The sequence below is a fragment of the Bombina bombina genome, chromosome 1 (genome assembly GCF_027579735.1).
Source record: "Bombina bombina isolate aBomBom1 chromosome 1, aBomBom1.pri, whole genome shotgun sequence".
NCBI classification, from domain to species: Eukaryota; Metazoa; Chordata; class Amphibia; order Anura; family Bombinatoridae; genus Bombina; species Bombina bombina.
The window spans coordinates 1,034,323,248-1,034,350,012 of record NC_069499.1 but is presented as its reverse complement, the minus strand read 5'-3'; the positions used below and the strand labels follow the sequence as shown (position 1 = coordinate 1,034,350,012).

Below are 26,765 nucleotides of genomic sequence, written 5' to 3'. Positions count from 1 at the left end.
GAGGCTTATTTAAAGAAAATGTATGTTCATCAGGGTCTACAATGGCAACATGCAGTCTGTATTGCCACAGTGGCAAGTGCAGCATCTTATTGTTGCAATACTTTGTCCGAGTTGATTTTAGAGGAAACTCCTTTGGAGGAGATCCAAGATAGAATGAAGGCCCTCAAACTAGCCAATTCCTTTATTTCTGATGCTAACTTGCAAGTCATTAGACTGGGAACCAAGATGTCTGGTTTTACTGTTCTAGCCCGCAGGGCTTTATGGCTGAAATCTTGGTTAGCTGATGTTACCTCCAAGTCCAAGCTTTTGTCGCTACCTTACAAGGGTAAGACCCTGTTTGGTCCTGGTCTGGCAGAGATAATTTCCAAAATTACGGGTGGAAAGGGGTCCTTTCTACCACAAGACAAGAAGTATAGACCTAAGGGCCGTCAAAATTCTAATTTTTGTTCCTTTCGTAACTTCAAAGGTCAGAAGTTTTCCTCTTCCAAGCTGGAACAGTCCAAGCCCTCTTGGAGACCCAATCAGACTTGGAATAAGGGGAAACAATCTAATAAGCCCTCATCTGAGACTAAGTCAGCATGAAGGGTCCATCCCTGTTCCGGTATTGGATCAGGTGGGGGGCAGACTTTCCTTGTTTCAGCAAGCTTGGGTACGCGATGTCCGCAAATGTCTAAACAAATTTCTCAGGGTACCCTCCTTCAAAATGGAAACCATTCATTCCATTCTTCCTTTAGTCCAAGAGGGTCAGTTCATGACGACCATAGACCTGAAGGACGCGTATCTTCATGTTCCCATCCACAGGGATCATCACAAATTCCTGAGATTCGCTTTCCTGGACAAACACTTTCAATTTGTAGCTCTTCCGTTTGGCCTTGCCACAGCTCCCAGAATTTTTTCAAAGTTTCTAGGGGCTCTTTTGGCAGTTGTCTGGTCTCAGGGAATTGCGGTGGTGCCCTATCTGGACGACATCTTGTTTCAGGCGCCATCTTTTCAACTAGCAAAATCTCATATGGAGATCTTGTTGTCTTTTCTTTGTTCCCACATATGGAAAGTGAATTGGGAAAAGAGTTCACTTGTGCCAGCTACAAGGGTGGTTTTCTTAGGAACCATAATAGATTCTTTATCTATGAAGATTTTTCTGACAGAGGTCAGAAAAACAAAAATGATCTCTTCTTGCCTCTCAGTGCAGTCTACTGTCCAGCCATCCGTAGCTCAATGTATGGAGGTAATTGGTCTGATGGTCGCTTCTATGGACATTGTCCCCTTTGCTCGATTCCATTTGAGAGCTCTGCAATTATGCATGATCAGACAATGGAACAGAGACCATTCGGATCTGTCCCATAGGATAGATCTGGACCAGTTGACAATAGACTCTTTCGTGGTGGATTTCTCTGGATCATCTGTCTCAGGGAACATGCTTCCGGAGACCCTCCTGGGTGATCGTGACCACAGACGCCAGCCTGCTAGGCTGGGGGGCAGTCTGGGACTCGCTAAAGGCTCGGGGCCTATGGACTCGAGAGGAGTCTTCTCTTCCCGATAAATATTTTGGAATTGAGAGCGATCTTCAATGCTCTAGTGGCCTGGCCTCAGTTTTCTTTAGCCTGGTTTATCAGATTCCAATCAGACAACATCACCTCAGTGGCCTACATCAACCACCAGGGAGGAACTCAGAGTTCCTTGGCCATGAACGAGGCGACTCGGATTATTCAGTGGGTGGAAACTCACAATTGTCTTCTATCTGCCATCCACGTTCCAGGAGTGGACATCTGGGAGGCGGATTTTCTGAGCAGACAGACCTTTCATCCCGGGGAGTGGGCTCTCCATCCGGAGGTGTTCTCCAGGTTAACCCTCAATTGGGGGGTGCCGGAGTTCGTTCTGATGGCATCTCATCAGAACGCCAAGCTTCCAAGGTACGGTTCAAGGTCAAGAGATCCTCAGGCCGCCCTGATAGATGCTCTGGCGGTTCCTTGGTATTTCAGTCTAGCATACCTGTTTCCTCCGCTTGCTCTCCTTCCACAAGTCATTGGTCGTATCAAGCAGGAGAGAGCGTCTGTAATTCTAATAGCTCCTGCATGGTCTTGCAGGATCTGGTTTGTAGACCTAGTGAAGATGTCATCTCTTCCTCCTTGGAGGTTACCTCTGAGGAAGGACCTTCTAACTCAGGGTCCTTTCCTCCATCCAAATCTCGTTTCTCTGAAGCTGACTGCATGGAGATTGAACGCTTTGTCCTGGCTAAGGGTGGGTTTTCTTAGTCAGTCATTGAGACCATGCTTCAGGCTCGCAAGCCTGTTACTTGTAAAATTTACCATAAGGTACCTATATTGGTGTGAATCGAAAAGGCTTCTCTTGGAGTAGCGTCAGGATTCCTAGAATTTTGTCTTTTCTCCAGGAAGGTCTGGAGAAAGGGTTTACAGTCAGTTCTCTGAAGGGTCAGATTTCTGCTCTATCTATTCTTTTACACAAACGTCTAGCAGATGTGCCAGATGTTCAATCATTTTGTCAAGCCCTGGTCAGAATAAGGCCTGTGTTTAAATCTGTTGCTCCTCCTTGAAACTTGAACCTTGGTCTTAAAGTTTTGCAGCAGACTCCGTTTGAGCCAATGCATTCTGTAGATATTAAGTTATTATCTTGCAAAGTTTTGTTCCTTATTGCTATTTCCTCTGCTCGTAGAGTTTCTAAACTCTCAGCTTTACAGAGTGATTCCCCTTATCTTGTTTTTCATGATAAGGCGGTTCTTCATATTAAATTGGGATTTCTTCCTAAGGTAGTTTTAGATAGAAATATTAATCAGGAAATTGTTGTTCCTTCTCTCTGTCCTAATCCTTCTACTCAAAAGAAACGTCTGTTGCATAACTTGGACGTTGTACGCGCTCTAAAATTCTACCTACAGGCTACTAAGGATTTTCAAAAAATTCCAAGCAAAGTGGCAGCATAAAGTGGAAACGAGGTTTATTCAGCACAAAAGACACGCAATGTTTCGGGAACTCCTACGTGGCGTGCAGTGGCCTGTGTGCTGAACTGTGTTACCTGCATCTTTTGGATACTAAGGATTTTTGCCAATCTTCTGCCCTGTTTGTTTGTTTCTCAGGAAAGCGTAGGGGTCAGAAGGCCGCTTCTACTTTTCTTTCTCTCTGGTTAAGAAGTATTATTCATTTTGCTTATGAGACTGCTGGATAGCAGCCTCCTAAGAGAATAACGGCTCATTCCACTAGGGCTGTCTCCTCTTCTTGTGCTTTCAAAAATGAAGTTTCTGTGGAACAGATTTGCAAGGCTGCAACTTGGTCCTCTCTACATACTTTTTCCAAATTCTACAAATTTGATACTTTTGCCTCGGTTGAGGCTTCTTTTGGGAGAAAGGTTCTTCAAGCGGTGGTGCCTTCGGTTTAGGCCTGCTGTCTTGTTCTCCCTCCCTGTTCATTCTGTGTCCTCTAGCTTGGGTATTGGTTCCCACTAGTAATTGGAATGACGTTGTGGACTCTCCATGTCTTAGAATAGAAAACAAAATGTATGCTTACCTGATCAATTTCTTTTTTTCTGGACATGGAGAGTCCACGACCCCACCCTTAATTAAGACAGTATTTTTTGTTAAACCTCAGGCACCTCTATACCTTTGTGTTATCTTCTTTTTCCATTTCCCTTCGGCTGAATGAATGGGGGTTGTGGGTAAGGGAAGTGACACTTAACAGCTTGCTGTGGGGCTCTTTGTCTCCTCCTGCTGGCCAGGAGTGAATATCCCACTAGTAATTGGAATGACGTTGTGGACTCTCCATGTCCGGAAAGAAAGACATTTATCAGTTAAGCATAAATTTTGTTAATGTCCATAAAGCAATGGGCACCGCCATATTGTGACTTAGGTTACCTTTTCTGCTGAGTTCAATTAGGAATGGTTATAAATGGCTTACTAGAGTGTGCAACCTATGAATGTATGGAATATAGCTGTCTCTGCACTTCCATGTTTAACATGAATTAGAAAGTCCACAATATTCAGAATCACATTACAGGAAAAGAGAACAAAATAAATAATGAAATTATATTGCAAAGTTGCTTTTACTAGATGTAATTAAACCATTTATATTAATATCTTGAGGTGTTTAAAGTCCCTTTAAGTATGACATGGCTTATCTTAAAATAAATTCAAAATGGTTTTGATGCATCAACAACACTTTAAAATAAATACCTTTTAATATTATAATATAATTTTGTTTTTAATATTACTATATTTTATAATATTCAATTAATTTTTTTAAATATATTATATAAATATTATTTTAGATTTATTAATTAACTGTTTTATTTATAAATGACTACATGTACACAATGTTGCTGTTAGATTTAAGGCATTGCTAGATGATGATGAATTAACAACCTATAATAAAATTGAATTATGTTTTCTTGCATTGTATTGCTTACTTTTTTATAGACATGTCCTTGGTCCAGCTACCTCACCGGCGCCTGCAATCCAGATTTTACTAAACACCCATTGACGCAGTAAGTTAATAAACCAAGAACTCTAAATAATGAGATGCAAATATTCATGTAGCCTGAAAACACATCTTGAATAAATGTTTGCAAATATACATTTTCATGTTCTTTGCAGCTCAGTTCAAGGGATTTCAGAAATAGTCCACTATGCTATAAAGGGACATTGTACTGTAAACGTTTCTTCCCTTTAATGTGTTCCCAATTACCTATTTTACCTGCTTGAGTGTATTAAATTATTTACAAATCAATAATTTACCTTTATTTTGTGATGTTAAATAGCAGTTTTTGCTTATTGAAACAACCACCTATACTGAAAATGTCAATACATATTTGCTATAGAAAAGATATGTAAACAGGAGTTAGCAGTAGAAATCTACTACCCAAAAGGGCTAGGAGAAATAGACCCCTGCTCCATTTTAAACAGCCTACCTGCAGCAGCTTTGAATATAATGAATGCTTAGCAGCTGCTTACTTGTTTACATTGTACTTTGAAATACGGTGATCTCACTCTAGTCAAATCAAATAAACGTATTGTCTCTAATGTTTAGATTTACAAAAAAATTATTATAAGCGCTAGGAATGGTCACAAATATATCACAGTGCTATTGATTTATGAGTAATCTGTTGATATTTTTTACTGTCACCCCTCACTATCTCACCTTTTAAAAATCTGTGCATTAAACCTTTTCCTTCTCCCTTTAATAGTTTGCTTAAATAATACAAAACTATGGTTTGTTACTGTACTCTGTGACACTTTCATAGCATTCAGGCTATTTGCATCCTAAAAAAACAATTTACAAGAGGCCTTCAACTACTGTATAGTGCACTGCATATCATTATCTATACATATGTGTATACAGTGCACTGCATATCATTATCTATACATATGTGTATACAGTGCACTGCATATCATTATCTATACATATGTGTATACAGTGCACTGCATATCATTATCTATACATATGTGTATACAGTGCACTGCATATCATTATCTATACATATGTGTATACAGTGCACTGCATATCATTATCTATACATATGTGTATACAGTGCACTGCATATCATTATCTATACATATGTGTATACAGTGCACTGCATATCATTATCTATACATATGTGTATACAGTTTACATCAATGGTTACTGGAAGTTATGTGTTAAACTTTCACCTAAAGAAGTGCTCAAAAAAATAATAATCTTGGAGGCCCTGTGGGGATCTTGTTATAATAACCTGCAACCTTGATAAAGACTTTATATATAATATATTGATGAAATCATTTTTGAAATGCTAAGATGTAAAATTTGATATTTGCAATGCAATCATTTAAGGATTTATATATGTTTTTAAAAAAAAACTACCAATAAACTACTGTACCTTGGACTACTGTACCTAGTCATGAGCTAATCTATTCTTGTTCGTTTTTTGTTTTTGTTTTTTATGTCAAAAAATTGAGCAATAGGTCCAGAAATATAAAGCTTCAAACTAGCATTTTTTATGTTGCTTTCAAAAGCTTTTAAGAAGAAAACACAACTGAAATATAATTTGGTGAAAATGTGTAGATAATAACTTTTGTATCAAGTTTACTAATGTTGATCTGGAGTTTATATTGATTTTGAGGCTGTTATGCTAATCCAATATTTCTAATATTTTGATTTTAGTATATTTGAGATGTATATTTCTGGGAAGTGGCTAGACTGGCTATACAAGTTTAAAAATCACCCTAGTTAGTATATATGGCCCCTAAAAGTTGATGTATTATCAAAAAAGAGAGTATACTAAATTAAAATGGTAGTTAAAAAATACTCTTAGTTTAAAAATAAGGAAATGTAAAAGTTTAAGAAAAGAGCTAACTGCAGAATAAAAACTGAGTTTGAATGCTGAGAGCTGTAGTTCTTATCTGCATCTTAATGGTCACATAGTAAGGTACCGTATTCACTTGTAACTAGAAAGCCAGTTTAGTAACATACTGACACATCTTTTATAGTATTAAGCTGGGTAAAGCTACTACTTATGATAGCACCTGACCGACTACCTAATCTGTTATATCTATGGACTCTGTTATAAGGTGTGATAGAGGAAATGGTGAGCGGGCTCTAATGGCTTTCACTGGGTAAACAAAAATTGGGCACGAAGGCTTAATAATCACAACAGCTTGATGGCTAGCTCTGCCTACTGGGACAGGAAGAAGTGAAATTTGTAAATTTAAATTTGTATAATGGGCCACAACTTTATTAAATGGTTTTTGGAAGAAGATAATTAGCCTCTTTTTCTGACTTTCTTATTATTGTTATATTGGAAGATTTAGGAAAGATAAAGCGAATTACTCTTTGAGCACAGATGACCCCCTTATATTTGGATCTACCCTGGACCTTGATTATTCTATTGCAAAGAAATATATGGATTTTACAGAGGAAGAATTTCAGCGAGTGGTAAGTTTTTATTATGGTTACTGTGCACTTTTATTGATGAGGATTCAGTTTGTTTTGCTGCTTCAAAGTAGCTTCAAGTGATTCAAGACCTTTAGCAAAAGAAAACCACGATGGCTAATTATTTCAGCATTGATAATGACTGCCTGATAGGTTTGCATGCAGCATTTTTCAGTATCAATTCATGACACGTGCGATTAACTGTTTCATGTTGAACAATTTAATAGCTAATATTATTAAATGTCTAAACACTTTATCCCAATAATCATTAATTAAAAGTGCCATTTGAAAGGTATTTCTAATTTTTTATTAATCTGAAAAAAATATTTGTGTTTATTACATTTTTAACTGAGCTTGAGCACAAACTTTATTGTTGGGGAAAGAGAAATTATTACAGCCAAAATATAGCACCCAAAACAGGCCAATTTTTTTTTCTAGAAGTCAAGGCTACTGATAAAGGGCCAGATTACAAGTGGCGCACTATTTAGCGCTTTCACTCGAGCGCAAACTTTGCTAGAATTAACCTTTTCTTCGCACGAGTTGGGTTGCGCACGAGTAAAAAGTTTGCGTGCGAGCGAAACCCGAAGTGTTTTAACCAAATATTACGACTGAATTAACATATACTTCCAATAGAAGTCAATGGAGAGTGCAGAGAAGTGCGCTAACATAACAGGAGTTCATCATATTTTACATTCCAATGTTCTTCACATACAGAACAATGTAATTTTTATTGTTAATACATATTATATATATATATATATATATATATATATATATATATATATACACACACACTATCACTGGATGTTACCCACGGCTGGCAGCCGTAAATCCTGGGATATCCGAAAAAGCAGGCAGATACAGGATTTCCTCAATCACCTTTATTCAGCAAGGAAAGGCTAAATACCAAACGTTTCGGCTCTTGCAGGAGCCTTTCTCAATGGAAGCTAAACAGACATACAGTGAACACCCAAGACCCTCCCCTATATACCATCATGACGCACTGCTGTTACACTAACAGCAGAAGGAACATGTAAACGTAGAGCCGCTGTCAGAGTGATATTATACCAAATTTGCACAAAAAACACCCAAATTAAGTGACTAAACCTATATAAATATACACTATCAGAAAAATAAAAAGAATATCAGAAGCACAACATCGCACAACACTTAGTAGTAAATAAAACTACAGAATCTGGGTCACCCTCTATACCCACACGGTATCAGGATAACTCCAGAGGAACATGTAGTGAAAGCATTCATATGTGAATTAACCTAGCTAGGAGGAAGGGCGCAGAGCGCCCCAGGTTCATGCCAAATAGAATGAATGAAATGAAAGGATAACTCCCAAACATGCCTGGTTAGGCCCTATAACAGCAGCCAAAGTCTATGTTAGTGTTTAGACCACGGGGGGTAACCGTGTCCAGTTTGAATATCCACTGAGCTTCCGTTCGCAATAACGTCAGTGCCCTGTTGCCTCCACGTCTTGGACGAGGTACATGATCTATAAGCATGGTTCGCAAGGAGGAGATAGGGTGGCCTGCAGTCAGAAAGTGACGGGCTACCGGCTGTTCTGAATGTCCTTTATCCAAAGCCTGACGTATGGCTGTCTTGTGATTGGCCAGCCTTTCTCTGGATGTACTCATAGTCTTACCCATGTAATACAGGGAGCACGGGCAAATAGTGGCATACACAACAAAGTCTGAGGTGCAGGTTAATCTGTGTTTAATAGAGAATCTCCTATTAATGTGTGGGTGGCGAAAAGTATTGCCAGTAATAAGGCTATTTCAAGTCAGACAATTTCCACAGCGAAAGCACCCAGGTTTGCCCTTAGGCAGCCACATTTGCTTCTCATAGCAGTGCGTGGGGTTGTTTAAGACCAAAAAATCCCTCAAGTTGCTAGCCCTCTTGTATACCATTCGTGGGGCCGGAGAGTCCATGAAAGGAAGGCTTGTATCCTTCGAGATCACCATCCAGTTTTTCTTAATAGTATTCGCCACAGATTCTGATACTGGGGTGTAGGTGGTCAGAAACTTTAACCGATGTGACGTTTGTTCAGGTGTTTTCCTGGTTGTAAGTGTTTCCTGTGTCCACTCTGGCCATGAGGCATTGTTGTTTAATCAAACACATTGGGTACCCCCTCTGTAGGAATCTTTGAGCCATTTCACTTAACTGCATGTTTTTACGGCAGTCGTCAGTATTGTTGCGGACGACCCGCAGGAGCTGTGAGGAGCTGACCCCATCTTTTTGAAATTTAGGATGAAAGCTAGTGTAATAAAGAGTAGAATTCTTATCAGTAGCTTTCTGAAATAGTGTGGTGTGTAGTCCGTACCCTTGTTGGGTTTGAACCTTAAAGATTTCTAGATCTAGAAAATGGACTTTATCTGTGTTGTGTTCCATTTTAAATCTAATAGTAGATTCAAGGCTGTTAAGGACATCGGTCCATTCCACTAGGGTCTCAGAGGAGCCGTTTCAAATAAGGAAGACATCATCTATGTAGCGACGGTAGAATTTCATGGAATCCTGTCTGGATAGTATGTTTTGTTGTTCATACATTGCCATGTAGATGTTAGCATTTGATGGAGCCATATTCGACCCCATCTCTGTCCCCATGGGTTGTAGAAAATAATCATTTTCAAAACGAAAAAAAATATTTTCCAGACAGAATTCCATAAGTTGTAACAAAAATTCTATAGGTGGTCTAGTATAGTGTGCATTATCAAGTAGTATTTTTCTAACCATATCAATATCATGGGCGTGAGGTATGACAGTATACAAACTCTCCACATCCATTGTTACAAGGATGTCGTTAGCTTGTATATCAACAGTTTTTAATAAATTGATGAGTTCAAATGAGTCTTTCAGATATGAAGGGGTGTTTTGTACCACCGGCTGTAAAAATAAATCAATATATATTTCGCTAGGGGCTGCAGGAGGGACCCCCTGGCAGACACAATGGGCCTACCAGGGGGGTTCTCCAGCAATTTGTGGATTTTAGGTAAAAGGTACAAAATAGGGCAAACCGGATGGTCCACCGTTAAAGGGGCAGTAAACCTAGAAACTAATGTTATATAATTCTGCACATAGTGCAGAATTATATAACATTATATTAGTGCTAGCTTTATGTAACCTAATATTGCCGCTGGACTTTTTATTAAAAAAGAGGGGTTTTCAGACCCGCCCTCTGTGCTCTACTGAGCGGGTCTGGTTTTTACTCTGAGCGCATCTGGGAAGCTGTCTAGTCACAGCCCGGCCCGATCGTGCCATTACACTCAATGTAGCTTGCTCCCGCTGTCAGACAGAGCAACAGTAGCGAGCTACATTGAGTGTAATGGCACGACCGGGCCGGGCTGTGAATAGACAGCTGCCCAGATGCTCAGAGCTCAGAGGGAAAATCAGACCCGCTCAGAAGAGCACAGAGGGCGGGTCTGAAAAACCCTCTTTTTTTTTAATAAAAATTCCAGCATCAATATTATGTTACATAAAGCTAGCACTAATATAATGTTATATAATTCTGCACTATGTGCAGAATTATATAACATTATTTTCTAGGTTTACTGCCCCTTTAAGTACCCAAATACATCATCATCAATCACCCGAGTCAGATATGCTAAATTCAGAAAGTCATCAATTTGTTTTTTTTATAAACCCTAGTAGGATTGGTAGTAAGTTTAACATAAGTGTTTTCATCATGCAATTGTCTTAATGCCTCACTTTTATTATTGGAATAATCCATTATAACTATGGCTCCACGCTTGTCAGCGGGCCTGATCACTATATCCCTGTCAGTGGAAAGAGATTTGATAGCCAATCTTTCAGCCTTGCTCAAGTTGTCTCTACTAGGGGGAATGGTTCTGTATAGTTCGGTGAGGGATGAGGTACAAATTTGGTGGAAAGTTTTGATAGATGTGTGTGTATTGGGGGGTTCAAAAGTACTCAGAGACTTAAAGGGTTTAACAGCGTAATTCCCTTTATCTTTAAAAAAATCTTTAAATTTTAATTGTCTCTGGAATCTCCCCATGTCTACATGTAAATCAAATAAATCACACCTCGGTTTTAGGGACAAATGTGAGGCTCCTATTGAGTATTTTCAATTCGTCAGTGGTCAGTGGTCGTGAGCTGAAGTTGAAGACTATGTTTTGTTCTTTTTGGTATTTTCTTTCTTTTTGCCCCTCCCCCTCCTGTGGCGTCTGTGCCTGGACCCTGGGCTAAAGGGGGCTTCTGTGCTGACTTGGTGCTCACCCCACTCTGTGTGGGAGCCTGAACCACTGTCTGTCCATCACCATCAGATGATTCCCCCCCACTGCTGTCAACAGTGGAAAAATGAATGAGTCTAGTTTTATTAAAAGGTTTCTTACGGCCCACCCACGGGTTATTATCTCTTCCAAATAACCAGCTATATACTCTCTTGTCCCTGTAGTCGTTTTCTACAGTTGTGAATTTTTTGTTTTTAAAGGCCAATAGGTCGTGTTTATATTTCTCTACTTGTGTTTGGAGTTTGGTAAGCCAGTCAATAGTGGAGTCAGTAGTCAGTACTGTCAATAAAGATTCTTTAACAGATTCAATCTATTTTTTAACAGTCAATTTAAGTCTTGAGACCTCCTCAATAACGAGGGGCATAAGATCATGTGAGCATTTGCTCAATATGCCGCTCCACCTCCTGCAAAACTCTATATTATTACGCCCCAAAGTGGGGATGTTTCTTACTCTGAAGCCCCTAGGAATACATTTAAGTTTATGGTACTTTGTGTATACAGCGTGTAAACGGAAGTCTACCTCCTTTTTTTCTAGATGTAATAACTTGTGAAATATGTTAATGAGGGTCTCACCTCTTGTTTCCTGTAGCTCTTACAGGTCAGCCTCACAACGTATGCGGACAGCGTCGGCTTCTGTAAAGGCAAAGTCCTCTATGTTTCCATAGGGATCTTCTGATAATGTGATGTCCTGTGATTTGCAGGGTTGTTCCATACCCTCTAGAAGATCCAATCACAGGTGGAATCACTGTGTTAAACGTAATAGTGCACAGATGACAGGATAAGTGTCCTGAGTAGAGTTCCACTGTAGATTAATACCCTTTGTGGATAAAGCAGATATGCAACAAAAAATGTAACATTAGTGCATTAATGCCATGGGTGCACGTGTCAAATGTAGTATAGAGATAGATGCACTAATATAGACTTTGGCTGCTGTTATAGGGCCTAACCAGGCATGTTTGGGAGTCATCCTTTCATTTCATTCATTCTATTTGGCATGACCCTGGGGCCCTCTGGCCCTTCCTTCTGATAAATGTGTCTAGGTTAATTCACATATGAATGCTTTCACTACATGTCCCTCTGGAGTTATCCTGATACCGTGTGAGTATAGAGGGTAACCCAGCTTCTGTAGTTTTATTTACTACTAAGTGTTGTGCACTGTTGTGCTTCTGATATTCTTTTTATTTTTCTGATAGTGTACATTTATATATGTTTAGTCACTTAATTTGGTTGATTTTTTTTGCATTTTTGGTATAATATCACTCTGACAGCGGCTCTACGTTTACATGTTCCTTCTGCTGTTAGTGCAACAGCTGTGCGTGTTTGCTGCGTCTGTCTCTCTGACAACCGGAAGCGTCTATGTATGCTCAGGTTGATGCGGTTTGATGATGTCATCCGCAATTGCCCATACTGAAAGCATGGCGCACAGGTGTTACCTATACAATTGAGATGCGTAGTTGCTGCTTTCTGATTGGTATATACTAGGTCATGCTGGTATATAGGGGAGGGTCTTGGGTGTTCACTGTATGTCTGTTTGGCTTCCATTGAGAAAGGCTCCTGCGAGAGCCGAAACGTTTGGAATTTAGCCTTTCCTTGCTGAATAAAGGCGATTGAGGAAATCCCGTGTGTGCCTGCTTTTTTGGATATCCCAGGATTTACAGCTACCAGCCGTGGGTAACATCCAGTAATCGTGTATACATATTTTCTGCAGAGCACCTGGTGATTGAACTGTTGGAGTGTGCCGTGTCCCTGTATATATATATATATATATATATATATATATCGATATATAGGTATAGATATCTATTTTACAATAACATTATTGGATATATATGGATATATATTTAATAATAAAAATTACATTATTTTCTATGTGAAGACCATAGTAATGTAAAAATATGCATAATGCACATCGGGTGCTCACTTCCGTGAAGTTATTATGAGTCAGCACTGATTGGCTAAAATTAAAGTCTGTCAAAAGAACTGAAATAAAGGGGCAGTTTGCAGAGGCTTAGATACAAGGTAATCACAGAGGTAAAAAGTATATTACTATAACCATGTTGGTTATGCAAAACTGTTATTTAAATAACAATTCTGGAGTAGACTGTTTGATTTTGACTTTACTTTCCCTTTAAAATGTTTTATTGTTCTCACATGTCATATGTACACAAAATAATGGTATAGTGTGAATCCGCTGGATTTGCTGGAAAAAATATATATATATATAGTGTTGGTTTTTCACTGAAAATGGCCTGCAGTAAGGGTTAAGTGTGTACAACATCTAGAAACTCCAAAACAGCTCAGTACAGGGGTAGACATGGCAGAGCAGTTAAAGGGTTAAACCATGGTGATCATGTGATTCACAAAGAAGGTTTTACAGCTCTTTAAATTATCTTGCTATTAAAATAATTAAGAACCACATCTACAGCAGCAAAAGATTCACAGCAATGTCAGCCAGAACCATGAATTATTTAGTTTAGGCAATCAAATGGTAAAGTTCACCAGCTTATATCTTCTAGATTCCAAAATGTTTTCCAAGTGGAATAAATATAGATTAGTGGGGGGGGTTTAATATATTTTTGCTATTTATGATTTGAACTGATATTGAAAAAGAAGCCTTGCATCAAGCTACAAATGTGCTATTACCGTATTAGAATAGGGATGGGAGAGTGCACAAAATAACTAACATTTAAATGGTGAAACAAATCATTCAGAGGTAATTTATTGTGACCATAGACGTAATATATAAAAGATGATTCATTTTTAAACATAAAAAACATGGTTACATTAGTAAAAAATGTGTTTCATTTGAAAATGTTACTCTGCCATACAAATGCGTGGTCCTGTGAATTACAGATAGTATTCAAATACATTTAAAGTAAAAGCAACACATCAATTTTGGTATTTCTATAATAAAAGTAAACACATATGTTTGATTATGCATCTAGTGCCCTCTACTGTCAAAACTCCTTCCCTAAAAAATATATCTGAAGTGTAGAAATGAGTAAAGAATAAAAGGTCTAGTTCAAAATCCCATACTGATATATTGACTCAGAAGAGAACAAGATACATAGAAAAGTAATTAATGCAAATACGCTCTTAAAAGAAAGGACCAATGGAGACATTTATCAACGTATGAATAAAGAAAAGTGTCAAATAGAATTTCATTTGTGCTATAGATTTTGCATCATAAAGGCCATATAGTTGTATGATGATTTATTGGAACTTTTCCATATGCTAAATCACAGTACACTATAACTAGAAAATGCTGACTAGAAAGTATCACATGAATAACTCTATGTAAGAAAGCAAGGTATTTTACCTCAACATTTCTTCTGCTCATCAGTGAACAGCTACTGCCATCTGCATAGTGAAAAAACAACAGTCAATCAGCATCACCAGTGCACAGGTGAAATAATCAGCTGATGAGTGAGAGCAAGTTAGTAACCATGGTGTTACTGATCAGCTGATTACTTCACCTGTGCACCTGTTCAGCTATAATGGAAACCTGGTTTGTTGGGGGTTCTTGAGTACTCAGGGCCATAATACTCATATGCTAAATCACTTAAAACTGATGCAGTATAACTGTAAAAAGCTGACAGGAAAATATCATCTGAGCATCTCTATGTAAAAAAGGAAGATATTTGACCTCACAATTTCCTCAGCTCAGCAGAGTAAGTTCTGTGTAAAAAGTTATACTCAGCTGCTCCCAGCTGCAGGTAAAAAAAAAAAATGAAGAAATGAACAGCAGCCAATCAGCATCAGCAGTACGGAGGTCATGAACTTTTTTACTGTGATCTCATGAGCACGAATGCTCGCTCCTTCCGCTGTCCCAGGACAGACATACTGATTTGTTGCTTAGAAGTCCTTTACAATGGGATGTGGCTACTGATAAACTTTTTAGGTAAAATATGTTTCTTTTTTACATAGAGATGTTCAGGTGATATTTTCTAGTCAGCTTTTTAGAGCTATACTGCATCACTTTCAAGTATTTAAACAGTTGGGTATTATGGCCCTTTAAGCACAAGCTTATCTGCAATGTGTTGATTACCTGGAGAATAAAGCACACACACATTACATGCACACTCTGCTCACTAACACACACACTACCTACACACACTCTGCTCACTGACACACACACTACATGCACACACACACACACACACTCTGCTCACTAACACACACACTAAATGCACACACATCCTGCTCACTAACACACACACTCTGCTCACTAACACAGACACTACCTGCACACACTCTGCTCACTAACACACACACTACCTGCACACACACATTCTGCTCACTGACACACACACTCTGCTCACTGACACACACACTCTGCTCACTGACACCCACACTTCATGCACACACACACTCTGCTCACTAAAACACACACTAAATGCACACACTCTGCTCACTGACGCACACACATTCTGCTCACTAACACACACACACTGCTCACTGACACACAAACTAAATGCACACACACTCTGCTCAATGATACGCACACTAAATGCACATACACTCTGGTCACTGACACACACACTACATGCACACATATTCTGCTCACTGACACACACACTACATGCACACACATTCTGCTCACTGACACACACACTACATGCACACATATTCTGCTCACTGACACACACACTACATGCACACACATTCTGCTCACTGACACACACACTACATGCACACACATTCTGCTCACTGACACACACTACATGCACACACACTCTGCTCACTGACACACACACACTACATGCACACATTCTGCTCACTGACACACACTACATGCACACACACTCTGCTCACTGACACACACACTACATGCACACATATTCTGCTCACTGACACACACTACATGCACACATATTCTGCTCACTGACACACACACTATATGCACACACATTCTGCTCACTGACACACACACTACATGCACACATATTCTGCTCACTGACACACACTACATGCACACATATTCTGCTCACTGACACACACACTATATGCACACACATTCTGCTCACTGACACACACACTACATGCACACATATTCTGCTCACTGACACACACACACACTACATGCACACACATTCTGCTCACTGACACACACTACATGCACACACATTCTGCTCACTGACACACACTACATGCACACACACTCTGCTCACTGACACACACAAAACATACACACATATTCTGCTCACTGACACACACACTACATGTACACACGTTCTGCTCACTGACACACACTACATGCACACACACTCTGCTCACTGACACACACTCTAAATGCACACACACTCTGCTCAGTGATATGCACACTAAATGCACACATATTCTGTCATACACTACATGCAAACATATTCTGCTCACTGACACACACACTAAATGCACACACACTCTGCTCAGTGATACACACACTAAATGCACACACATTCTGTCATACACTACATGCAAACATATTCTGCTCACTGACACACACACTACATGCACACATATTCTGCTCACTGACACACACACACTACGTGCACACACATTCTGCTCACTGACACACACACTACATACACACACACTCTGCTCAATGATACGCACACTAAATGCACATACACTCTGGTCACTGACACACACACTAAATGCACACACACTCTGCTCAGTGATACGCACACTAAATGCACACATATTCTGTCATACACTACATGCAAACATATTCTGCTCACTGACACACACACTAAATGCACACACACTCTGCTCAGTGATACGCACACTAAATGCACACACATTATGTCATACACTACATGCAAACATATTCTGCTCATTGACACACACACTACATGCACACATATTCTGCTCACTGACACACACACTACATGCACACATATTCTGCTCAGACACACACTACATGCACACATATTCTGCTCACTGACACACGCTACATGCACACATATTCTGCTCACTGACACACATGCTACATGCACACATATTCTGCTTACTGACACACACACTACATGCACACACATTTTGCTCACTAACACACATACTCTGCTCACTGACACACAAACTAAAAGCACACACACTCTGCTCAATGATATGCACACTAAATGCACATACACTCTGGTCACTGACACACACTACATGCACACATATTCTGCTCACTGACACACACACTACATGCACACATATTCTGCTCACTGACACACACACTACATGCACACATATTCTGCTTACTGACACACACACACTACATGCACACACACTCTGCTCACTGACACACACACTACATGCACACATATTCTGCTCACTGACACACACACTACATGCACACACACTCTGCTCACTGACACACACACTAAATGCACACATATTCTGTCATACACTACATGCAAAGATATTCTGCTCACTGACACACACACTAACTGCACACACATTCTGTTCACTGACACACACACTACATGCACACACATTCTGCTCACTGACACACACACACTAAATGCACACACACTCTGCTCAGTGATACGCACACTAAATGCACACACATTCTGTCATACACTACATGCAAACATATTCTGCTCACTGACACACACACTACATGCATACATATTCTGCTCACTGACACACACGCTACATGCACACATATTCTGCTCACTGACACACATGCTACATGCACACATAATCTGCTTACTGACACACACATCACATGCACACATTCTGCTCACTGACACAAACACTACATGCAAACATATTCTGCTCACTAACACACACACTAATTGCACACACTCTGCTCACTCACACACACACTCTGCTCACTGACACACACACTAAATGCACATACACAATGGTCACTGACACACACTACATGCACACATATTCTGCTCACTGACGCACACACTACATGCACGCATATTCTGCTCACTGACAAACACACTACCTGCACACACACATTCTGTTCACTGACACACACACTACCTGCACACATATTCTGCTCACTGACACACACACTACATGCACACACATTCTGCTCACTGACACACACACTACATGCACACACATTCTGCTCACTGACACACACTACATGCACACACACTCTGCTCACTGACACACACACTACATGCACACATATTCTGCTCACTGACACACACACTACATGCACACACATTCTGCTCACTGACACACACTACATGCACACACACTCTGCTCACTGACACGCACACTAAATGCACACACACTCTGCTCAATGATACGCACACTAAATGCACATACACTCTGGTCACTGACACACACACTAAATGCACACACACTCTGCTCGGTGATACGCACACTAAATGCACACATATTCTGTCATACACTACATGCAAACATATTCTGCTCACTGACACACACACTAAATGCACACACACTCTGCTCAGTGATACGCACACTAAATGCACACACATTCTGTCATACACTACATGCAAACATATTCTGCTCATTGACACACACACTACATGCACACATATTCTGCTCACTGACACACACACTACATGCACACATATTCTGCTCAGACACACACTACATGCACACATATTCTGCTCACTGACACACGCTACATGCACACATATTCTGCTCACTGACACACATGCTACATGCACACATATTCTGCTTACTGACACACACACTACATGCACACACATTTTGCTCACTAACACACATACTCTGCTCACTGACACACAAACTAAATGCACACACACTCTGCTCAATGATATGCACACTAAATGCACATACACTCTGGTCACTGACACACACTACATGCACACATATTCTGCTCACTGACACACACACTACATGCACACATATTCTGCTCACTGACACACACACTACATGCACACATATTCTGCTCACTGACACACACACACTACATGCACACACATTCTGCTCACTGACACACACTACATGCACACACACTCTGCTCACTGACACACACACTACATGCACACATATTCTGCTCACTGACACACACACTACATGCACACACATTCTGCTCACTGACACACACTACATGCACACACACTCTGCTCACTGACACACACACTAAATGCACACATATTCTGTCATACACTACATGCAAAGATATTCTGCTCACTGACACACACACTAACTGCACACGCATTCTGTTCACTGACACACACACTACATGCACACACATTCTGTTCACTGACACACACACTACATGCACACACACTCTGCTCAGTGATACGCACACTAAATGCACACACATTCTGTCATACACTACATGCAAACATATTCTGCTCACTGACACACACACTACATGCATACATATTCTGCTCACTGACACACACGCTACATGCACACATATTCTGCTCACTGACACACACATCACATGCACACATTCTGCTCACTGACACAAACACTACATGCAAACATATTCTGCTCACTAACACACACACTAATTGCACACACTCTGCTCACTCACACACACTAAATGCGCACACACACTCTGCTCAATGATACGCACACTAAATGCACATACACAATGGTCACTGACACACACTACATGCACACATATTCTGCTCACTGACACACACACTACATGCACGCATATTCTGCTCACTGACAAACACACTACCTGCACACACACATTCTGTTCACTGACACACACACTACCTGCACACATATTCTGCTCACTGACACACACACTACATGCACACACATTCTGCTCACTGACACACACACTACATGCACATATATTCTGCTCACTGACACACACACACACACACTACATGCACACACATTCTGCTCACTGACACACACTACATGCACACACACTCTGCTCACTGACACACACACTACATGCACACATATTCTGCTCACTGACACACACACTACATGCACACACATTCTGCTCACTGACACACACTACATGCACACACACTCTGCTCACTGACACGCACACTAAATGCACACACACTCTGGTCAGTGATACGCACTCTAAATGCATACACTACATGCAAACATATTCTGCTCGCTGACACACACACTACATGCACACATATTCTGCTCACTGACACACACACTACATGCACACATATTCTGCTCACTGACACACACTACATGTACACATATTCTGCTCTCTGACACACACGCTACATGCACACATATTCTGCTCACTGACACACATGCTACATGCACACATATTCCGCTTACTGACACACACACTACATGCACACATATTATGCTCACTGACACACACACTACATGCAAACATATTATGCTCACTGACACACACACTACATGCACACACATTCTGCTCACTAACACACACACTAATTGCACACACTCTGCTCACTGACACACACTACATGTACACATATTCTGCTCTCTGACACACACGCTACATGCACACATATTCTGCTCACTGACACACATGCTACATGCACACATATTCCGCTTACTGACACACACACTACATGCACACATATTATGCTCACTGACACACACACTACATGCAAACATATTATGCTCACTGACACACACTCTAAATGCACACACACTCTGCTCAATGATACGCACACTAAATGCACATACACAGTGGTCACTGACACACACTACATACACACACACACACTACATGCACACATATTCTGCTCACTGACACACACACTACATGCACACATATTCTGCTCACTGACACACACACTACATGCACACACATTCTGTTCACTGACACACACACTACATGCACACATATTCTGCTCACTGACACACACACACTACATGGACACATATTCTGCTCACTGACACACACACTACATGCACACACATTCTGCTCACTGACACACACACTACATGGTTACATATTCTGGTCACTGAAACACACACACCATATGCACACACATTCTGCTCACTGACACACACTACATGCACACACACTCTGCTCACTGACACACACACTACATGCACACATATTCTGCTCACTGATACACACACCCTTCATGCACACATAATCTGCTCACTGACACACACACTACATGCACACATATTCTGCTCACTGACACACACACCCTTCATGCACACATAATCTGCTCACTGACACACACTACATGCACACACATTCTGTTCACTGACACACACACTACATGCACACACATTCTGCTCACTGACACACACGACATGCACACACACTCTGCTCACTGACACACACACACTAAATGCACACATACTCTGCTCAGTGATACACACACTAAATGCACACACATTCTGTTCACTTACACACACACACTACATGTACTCATATTCTGCTCACTGACTCACACACTACCTGCACACACATATTCTGCTCACTGACACATACACTACATGCAAACATATTCTGCTCACTGACACACACACTACATGCACACATATTCTGCTCACTGACACACGCTACATGCACACACATATTCTGCTCACTGACACACACACTACATGCAAACATATTCTGCTCACTGACACACACACTACATGCACACATATTCTGCTCACTGACACACATACTACATGCACACATATTCTGCTCACTGACACACAAACTACATGCACACATATTCTGCTCACTGACAAACATACTACATGCACTCACATATTCTGCTCACTGACACACATACTACATGCACACACATATTCTGCTCACTGACACACACACTACATGCACACATATTCTGCTCACTGACACACACTACATGCACATACATTCTGCTCATTGACACACACACTACATGCACACATATTCTGCTCACTGACACACACACTACATGCACACATATTCTGCTCACTGACACACACACTACATGCACACACATTCTGTTCACTGACACACACACTACATGCACACATATTCTGCTCACTGACACACACACTACATGCACATACATTCTGCTCATTGACACACATACTACATGCACACACATATTCTGCTCACTGACACACACACAATACATGCAAACATATTCTGCTCACTGACACACACACTACATGCCACACATTCTGTTCACTGACACACACACACTACATGCACACACATTCTGCTCACTGACACACACGCTACATGCACACACATATTCTGCTCACTGACACACACTACTGTACATGCACGTATATTCTGTTCACTGACACATACACTACATGCACACACATTCTGCTCACTGACACACACACTACATGCACACACATTCTGCTCACTGACACGCACTCTATATGCACACTCATTCTGATTGCACGTCCCTGAGGAGAGCATGGGTTGGCAGCTATTCCCAGAGGACATTGGTAGCAATGCATACAGAAAGCTGAATCAGCTACTGAACTGTAGTAGAGGTGAAGTCAGATGACGCTATGCACCCCTGCTTGCTTTATCTCTAGTAAGTACATAGTGCCTAAGAGTTTAATAAAAGTGATGCCGTGAGTCGCAGATGCGCTTGTCTTTTCATTTGTTGTATATGGTTTATGGTTAATAACAGCTGTCTTAACTATTTACCTTTTAAAGGTACAGTCAAGTCCAAAAAAAACTTTCATGTTTCAAATAGGGCATGTAATTTTAAACAACTTTCCCATTTACTTTTATCACCAATTTTGCTTTGTTCTTTTGGTATTTTTAGTTGAAAGCTAAACCTAGGAGGTTCATATGCTAATTTCTTAGACCTTGAAGACCGCCTCTAAACTAAATGCATTTTGATAGTTTTTCACCACTATAGGGCATTAGTTCACGTGTTTCATATAGATAACATTGAGCTTATGCACGTGAATTTACCATGGAGACAGCTCTGATTGGCTAAAATGCAAGTCTGTCAAAAGAACTGAAATAAGGGGGCAGTCTGCTGAGACTTAGATACAAGGTAATTATAGAGGTAAAACGTGTATAATTATAACTGTGTTGGTTATGCAAACTGGGGAATTGGTAATTAAGGGATTATCTATCTTGACTGTCCCTTTAAATTTGTCTTTTGAAATTGCAGCTGCTGTTTTGCTATTTTCCGCAGTTTTTGAATTTTAATAACCTAAATCTGAGAAATCTGTTAGGTCAATATGTATTTTTTATGACACAAAACATACATAAACTGTATAATTGGTTGAAGCTCTCTGATGTTATCATACTGCAAATCATCCTTTTTATCTGTTCAGATTTTGGTACGTCTTTATGCAGAATCCTGAACTCTCTTTTTCCTTCTTTTAGAATATTAATGCAGCACAATCAAGTTTTTTGCCCGAAAACGAAAAGAAAGAACTTCTGGAAAAGCTGTACCAAGCCTATGGAATGATGCTTTCAACTGGATTTTGAGTTATCCTTCTGAGATGTGCCAATAGTATCTTTTGCATACAATTCAGTATAAAATTTCAGAAAGTACAAAAAAAGTTGAAGCTAAGTCATATCATAGGCATGAATTACCTCTCAGTGTTATATAGGACCATGAGGGAAAATTACAGTTTAGTCTTGGTCTTCAAAGGGATCTGCTGCAGACATTAAGCTTTTTTTCTGGTTTTCATTATTCAACTTTTGATGTTTACTTTGTAATTAAGGAATTTTGTTATTTTAGTTTAGTGTAAATTCTGTTCTATCGCAGACCTTATGAGCCACCTGCATTCCCAGATTATCAGTATATAATTAGCTGATTAGCTGGTTCAATTATATTAACATAGGCACTGGCATGAGCTGGAATATACTCAGATCCTGGCATGGTGGTGTACTTTCGAAACAGTCTTTGGGAACGGCAGGTTATGTTTACAGATTGACAATTTAAACAGCTTTGAGTTTGAAAAACAGTTTACCAATATTCATTAACATATTTGAAATTGTATTTATTAAATTAGAGAAACCATATATGTAACAAAATATGAAAAAGATGAAAATGACACAAAGAATTATTTTGTATGCATGATTTTTTTATCAAACATGTATTTTTATATTTAATTTAAGATGAATGCTCTTTTATTTTAATGATTGTGCCAAACTGAAGTATGACATTTGGTTAACATGCTAGTTTAAAAGATGGATCAGAGTTAGAATTGAAAGAAAGTGCATAAATATTCCTTTTTTTTTAAATTTAGGCACCACATGGAATCTTATTTTAAGCATATTGTTTTGGCATATAAGACCCTCCTCTGATGAATTCTCATTAAACTATCCTTAGGTTATCTATAAAATGAGATGTGTCTAAAATTTCAGTGCTTCTTATATGCTAAAAATTACAATGAATCCATAAAAACAAATATAAAACTGATGGGTTTTTTCATCTTGTCATTTAGTCTAGGCTCCTGCAGAGTTGTCCAACAGTCCCATAAATGTGAATAATTACTGGAATATGCTCAGATGTTTATTTAAAGGGACAATAAACAGTAGAGTAAAATAATAATACCGAGTGTAGCAATTACCTTTCTGTTGCTCTCTGTGTAGGTATTCTACTGCAAAGTTACCAAATGTTCTTAGGAAATGGGGCTGACAAGCGGATCCTGCAATCTACCTCCGAAGCTTCGATCTCGCAGTAAACTTAAGTTAAGAAGCAGCAGCCGTAAGACCGCTGCTCCTTAACTCATCCCCACCTCTGAGGTGGTGGACAGCAATCAAACACGATCAGATACAATCGGGATGACTGACACCCCCTGCTTGCAGCCACAGTGAATCAAGTCCACCCACCACTTGATAATTTGTCCCCCTGTTGTATATGCACAGAGGGAATAGTATCGCAAACAATATTATTGGCTCTGCATACTCCCTGGGTCGCAATCCCAAATCTAGAGCATTTGTACAGAGATACCAGTATGGGCGCTCTCAATACATAAGAGAAAAAAAATAAGAAAAATACCATGTTGAAGTGTAGTGCTGCATTTACACAGCCATCAACTGCAAGGAATAATTATAATTATTTTACTCTTCTGTTTTTAAGCCCCTTTAATATGTAAATCTATACATTAGATAGTCACTAATATTTGTTTTATAATACAGCTAGAAAGTATAAATTAAACTAAATTGGTCACTGACATCACAGAAAATGAAATCCTTACATCCATGATAAAATAGAGTTATAATACACAGTTCTTTGGTTTTAGTTATCAGATGTTAATTATGATGTGTGTACTGCATGTTTGAAATTAAAATCATCTCTCTATGATCACCTTGGATTTTGTAACATATTTACCAGTGGCTAAAGAAAGAACAAAAATATTGTAAGACATTAAATTCACACATCAAAAAATTTTAGATTTATTTAAGAAACCCGTGCAAAATCTTTTTGTTCATACAAATTAAGTCAGTGATACTATTCTATGTAAAACAACTTCAAATAGTGTTGTTATTTTTAAATATACACCTTTGTTATTGTAAAATATCAAGTTTATTGTACATCATAAAAAGAGAAGCGGGTGATTAAATTGAAAAATTACTTTTTATTAAAATCAAAGCTTAACCGTTCAGACTCATGAGAGTTTTATGTATATGCCTAAACTCATTTATTGTTCCTATGGACTGAAACATTATATCAAAGAGACAGCTAGCCTAACATGTTCCTGCATTGATTTAGGCTGTATTAAAAACATCAGGTACACATCTCTTAGCCTATGAAGCACGATATCTAACTGTACTATTAACCTATTAAATTCTAAAAATAAAAAAGGCGTACCACGTAGGGCTGTAGTTAAGGGTATGTTCCACTTTTCTCAGTGTAATTCTGTGTAAAATTTGTACCCTGTTAACCCTCAATGCACCTTGTATTTTTTCACTAAAGAGTAAAGGGGAGATTTAATAAGCAGTGGATGCTGCTTTCTCCGTGCAAAGTTTTCAGCTCGCCGAAAACAGAAGTTAAGAAGCAGCGGTCGTAATCATCCTGATCAGATATGATCTGGATGATTGACACCTCCTGCTAGCGGCCAATTGCCCGCGAATGTGCAGGGGGCGGCATGCTTGTGCAATGTTAAATGCCGACAGAGTATGCTGTCGGTATTTAGCGATGTCGGGCAGACATGATTCGCTACAGCGAATCATGCCCACCCGACATATGATAAATTGACCCCTAAATACATTTTGAAAATTGAAACACAGTTATAATAATTACAAATTATTAAGTGAGCAAATGTGATATATTTAAAGTGTATTAAAAAAGAACCCAATAATCTTAACATTTTTATCAGGGTTATGAAAGAGCAGCAGATGTACAGAAAAAGTGTTCCGACCTATGGAAAATTATAATTGTGTTTTCTGAATTACAAAAAGGTGGTGCTTATGGACTGCAAGTTTCAAAAATTGCTGCAGATTCCCAATAGGCTTGAGAGCAGGACTTTAACTGGGGCACTGTAGGATATTCACATTTTGTGTTCTTGAGTCATTCCAATGTTGCTGTTGCCTTGTGGATCATAGGTCTGCTGAAAGGTGAATTTTCTCATAAAGCTTTTTAGCAAACTGAAAAGGGTTCTCCTACATTATTTCCTAGTATTTTGCTTCATCCATTCTTCCTAAAATCCCCAGGCCATGCTGATGAAAACAGTATGATACAATCACCACCATACTTCAGTGTAGGGATAGTGTTTGCTGAGGTATGGGCAGTATAACCAAACTTCACTGTAGGGATAGTGTTTGCTGAGG

At 39.6% G+C, this 26,765-nt stretch overlaps 1 protein-coding gene across 1 annotated transcript in view; it reads left to right on the top strand.

Moving 5' to 3' along the window:
• The window catches only part of ADA (adenosine deaminase), a 244,422-nt gene extending 218,824 nt beyond the window's left edge, over positions 1-25,598 (top strand). The window contains exons 9-11 of the mRNA XM_053719921.1: positions 4,421-4,488; positions 6,782-6,911; positions 23,367-25,598. Coding sequence (XP_053575896.1) covers positions 4,421-4,488; positions 6,782-6,911; positions 23,367-23,471 — 303 coding nt within the window. The 3' untranslated portion in view covers positions 23,472-25,598. The remainder of the gene's footprint in view (positions 1-4,420; positions 4,489-6,781; positions 6,912-23,366) is intronic.
• Positions 25,599-26,765: the final 1,167 nt, after the last annotated feature.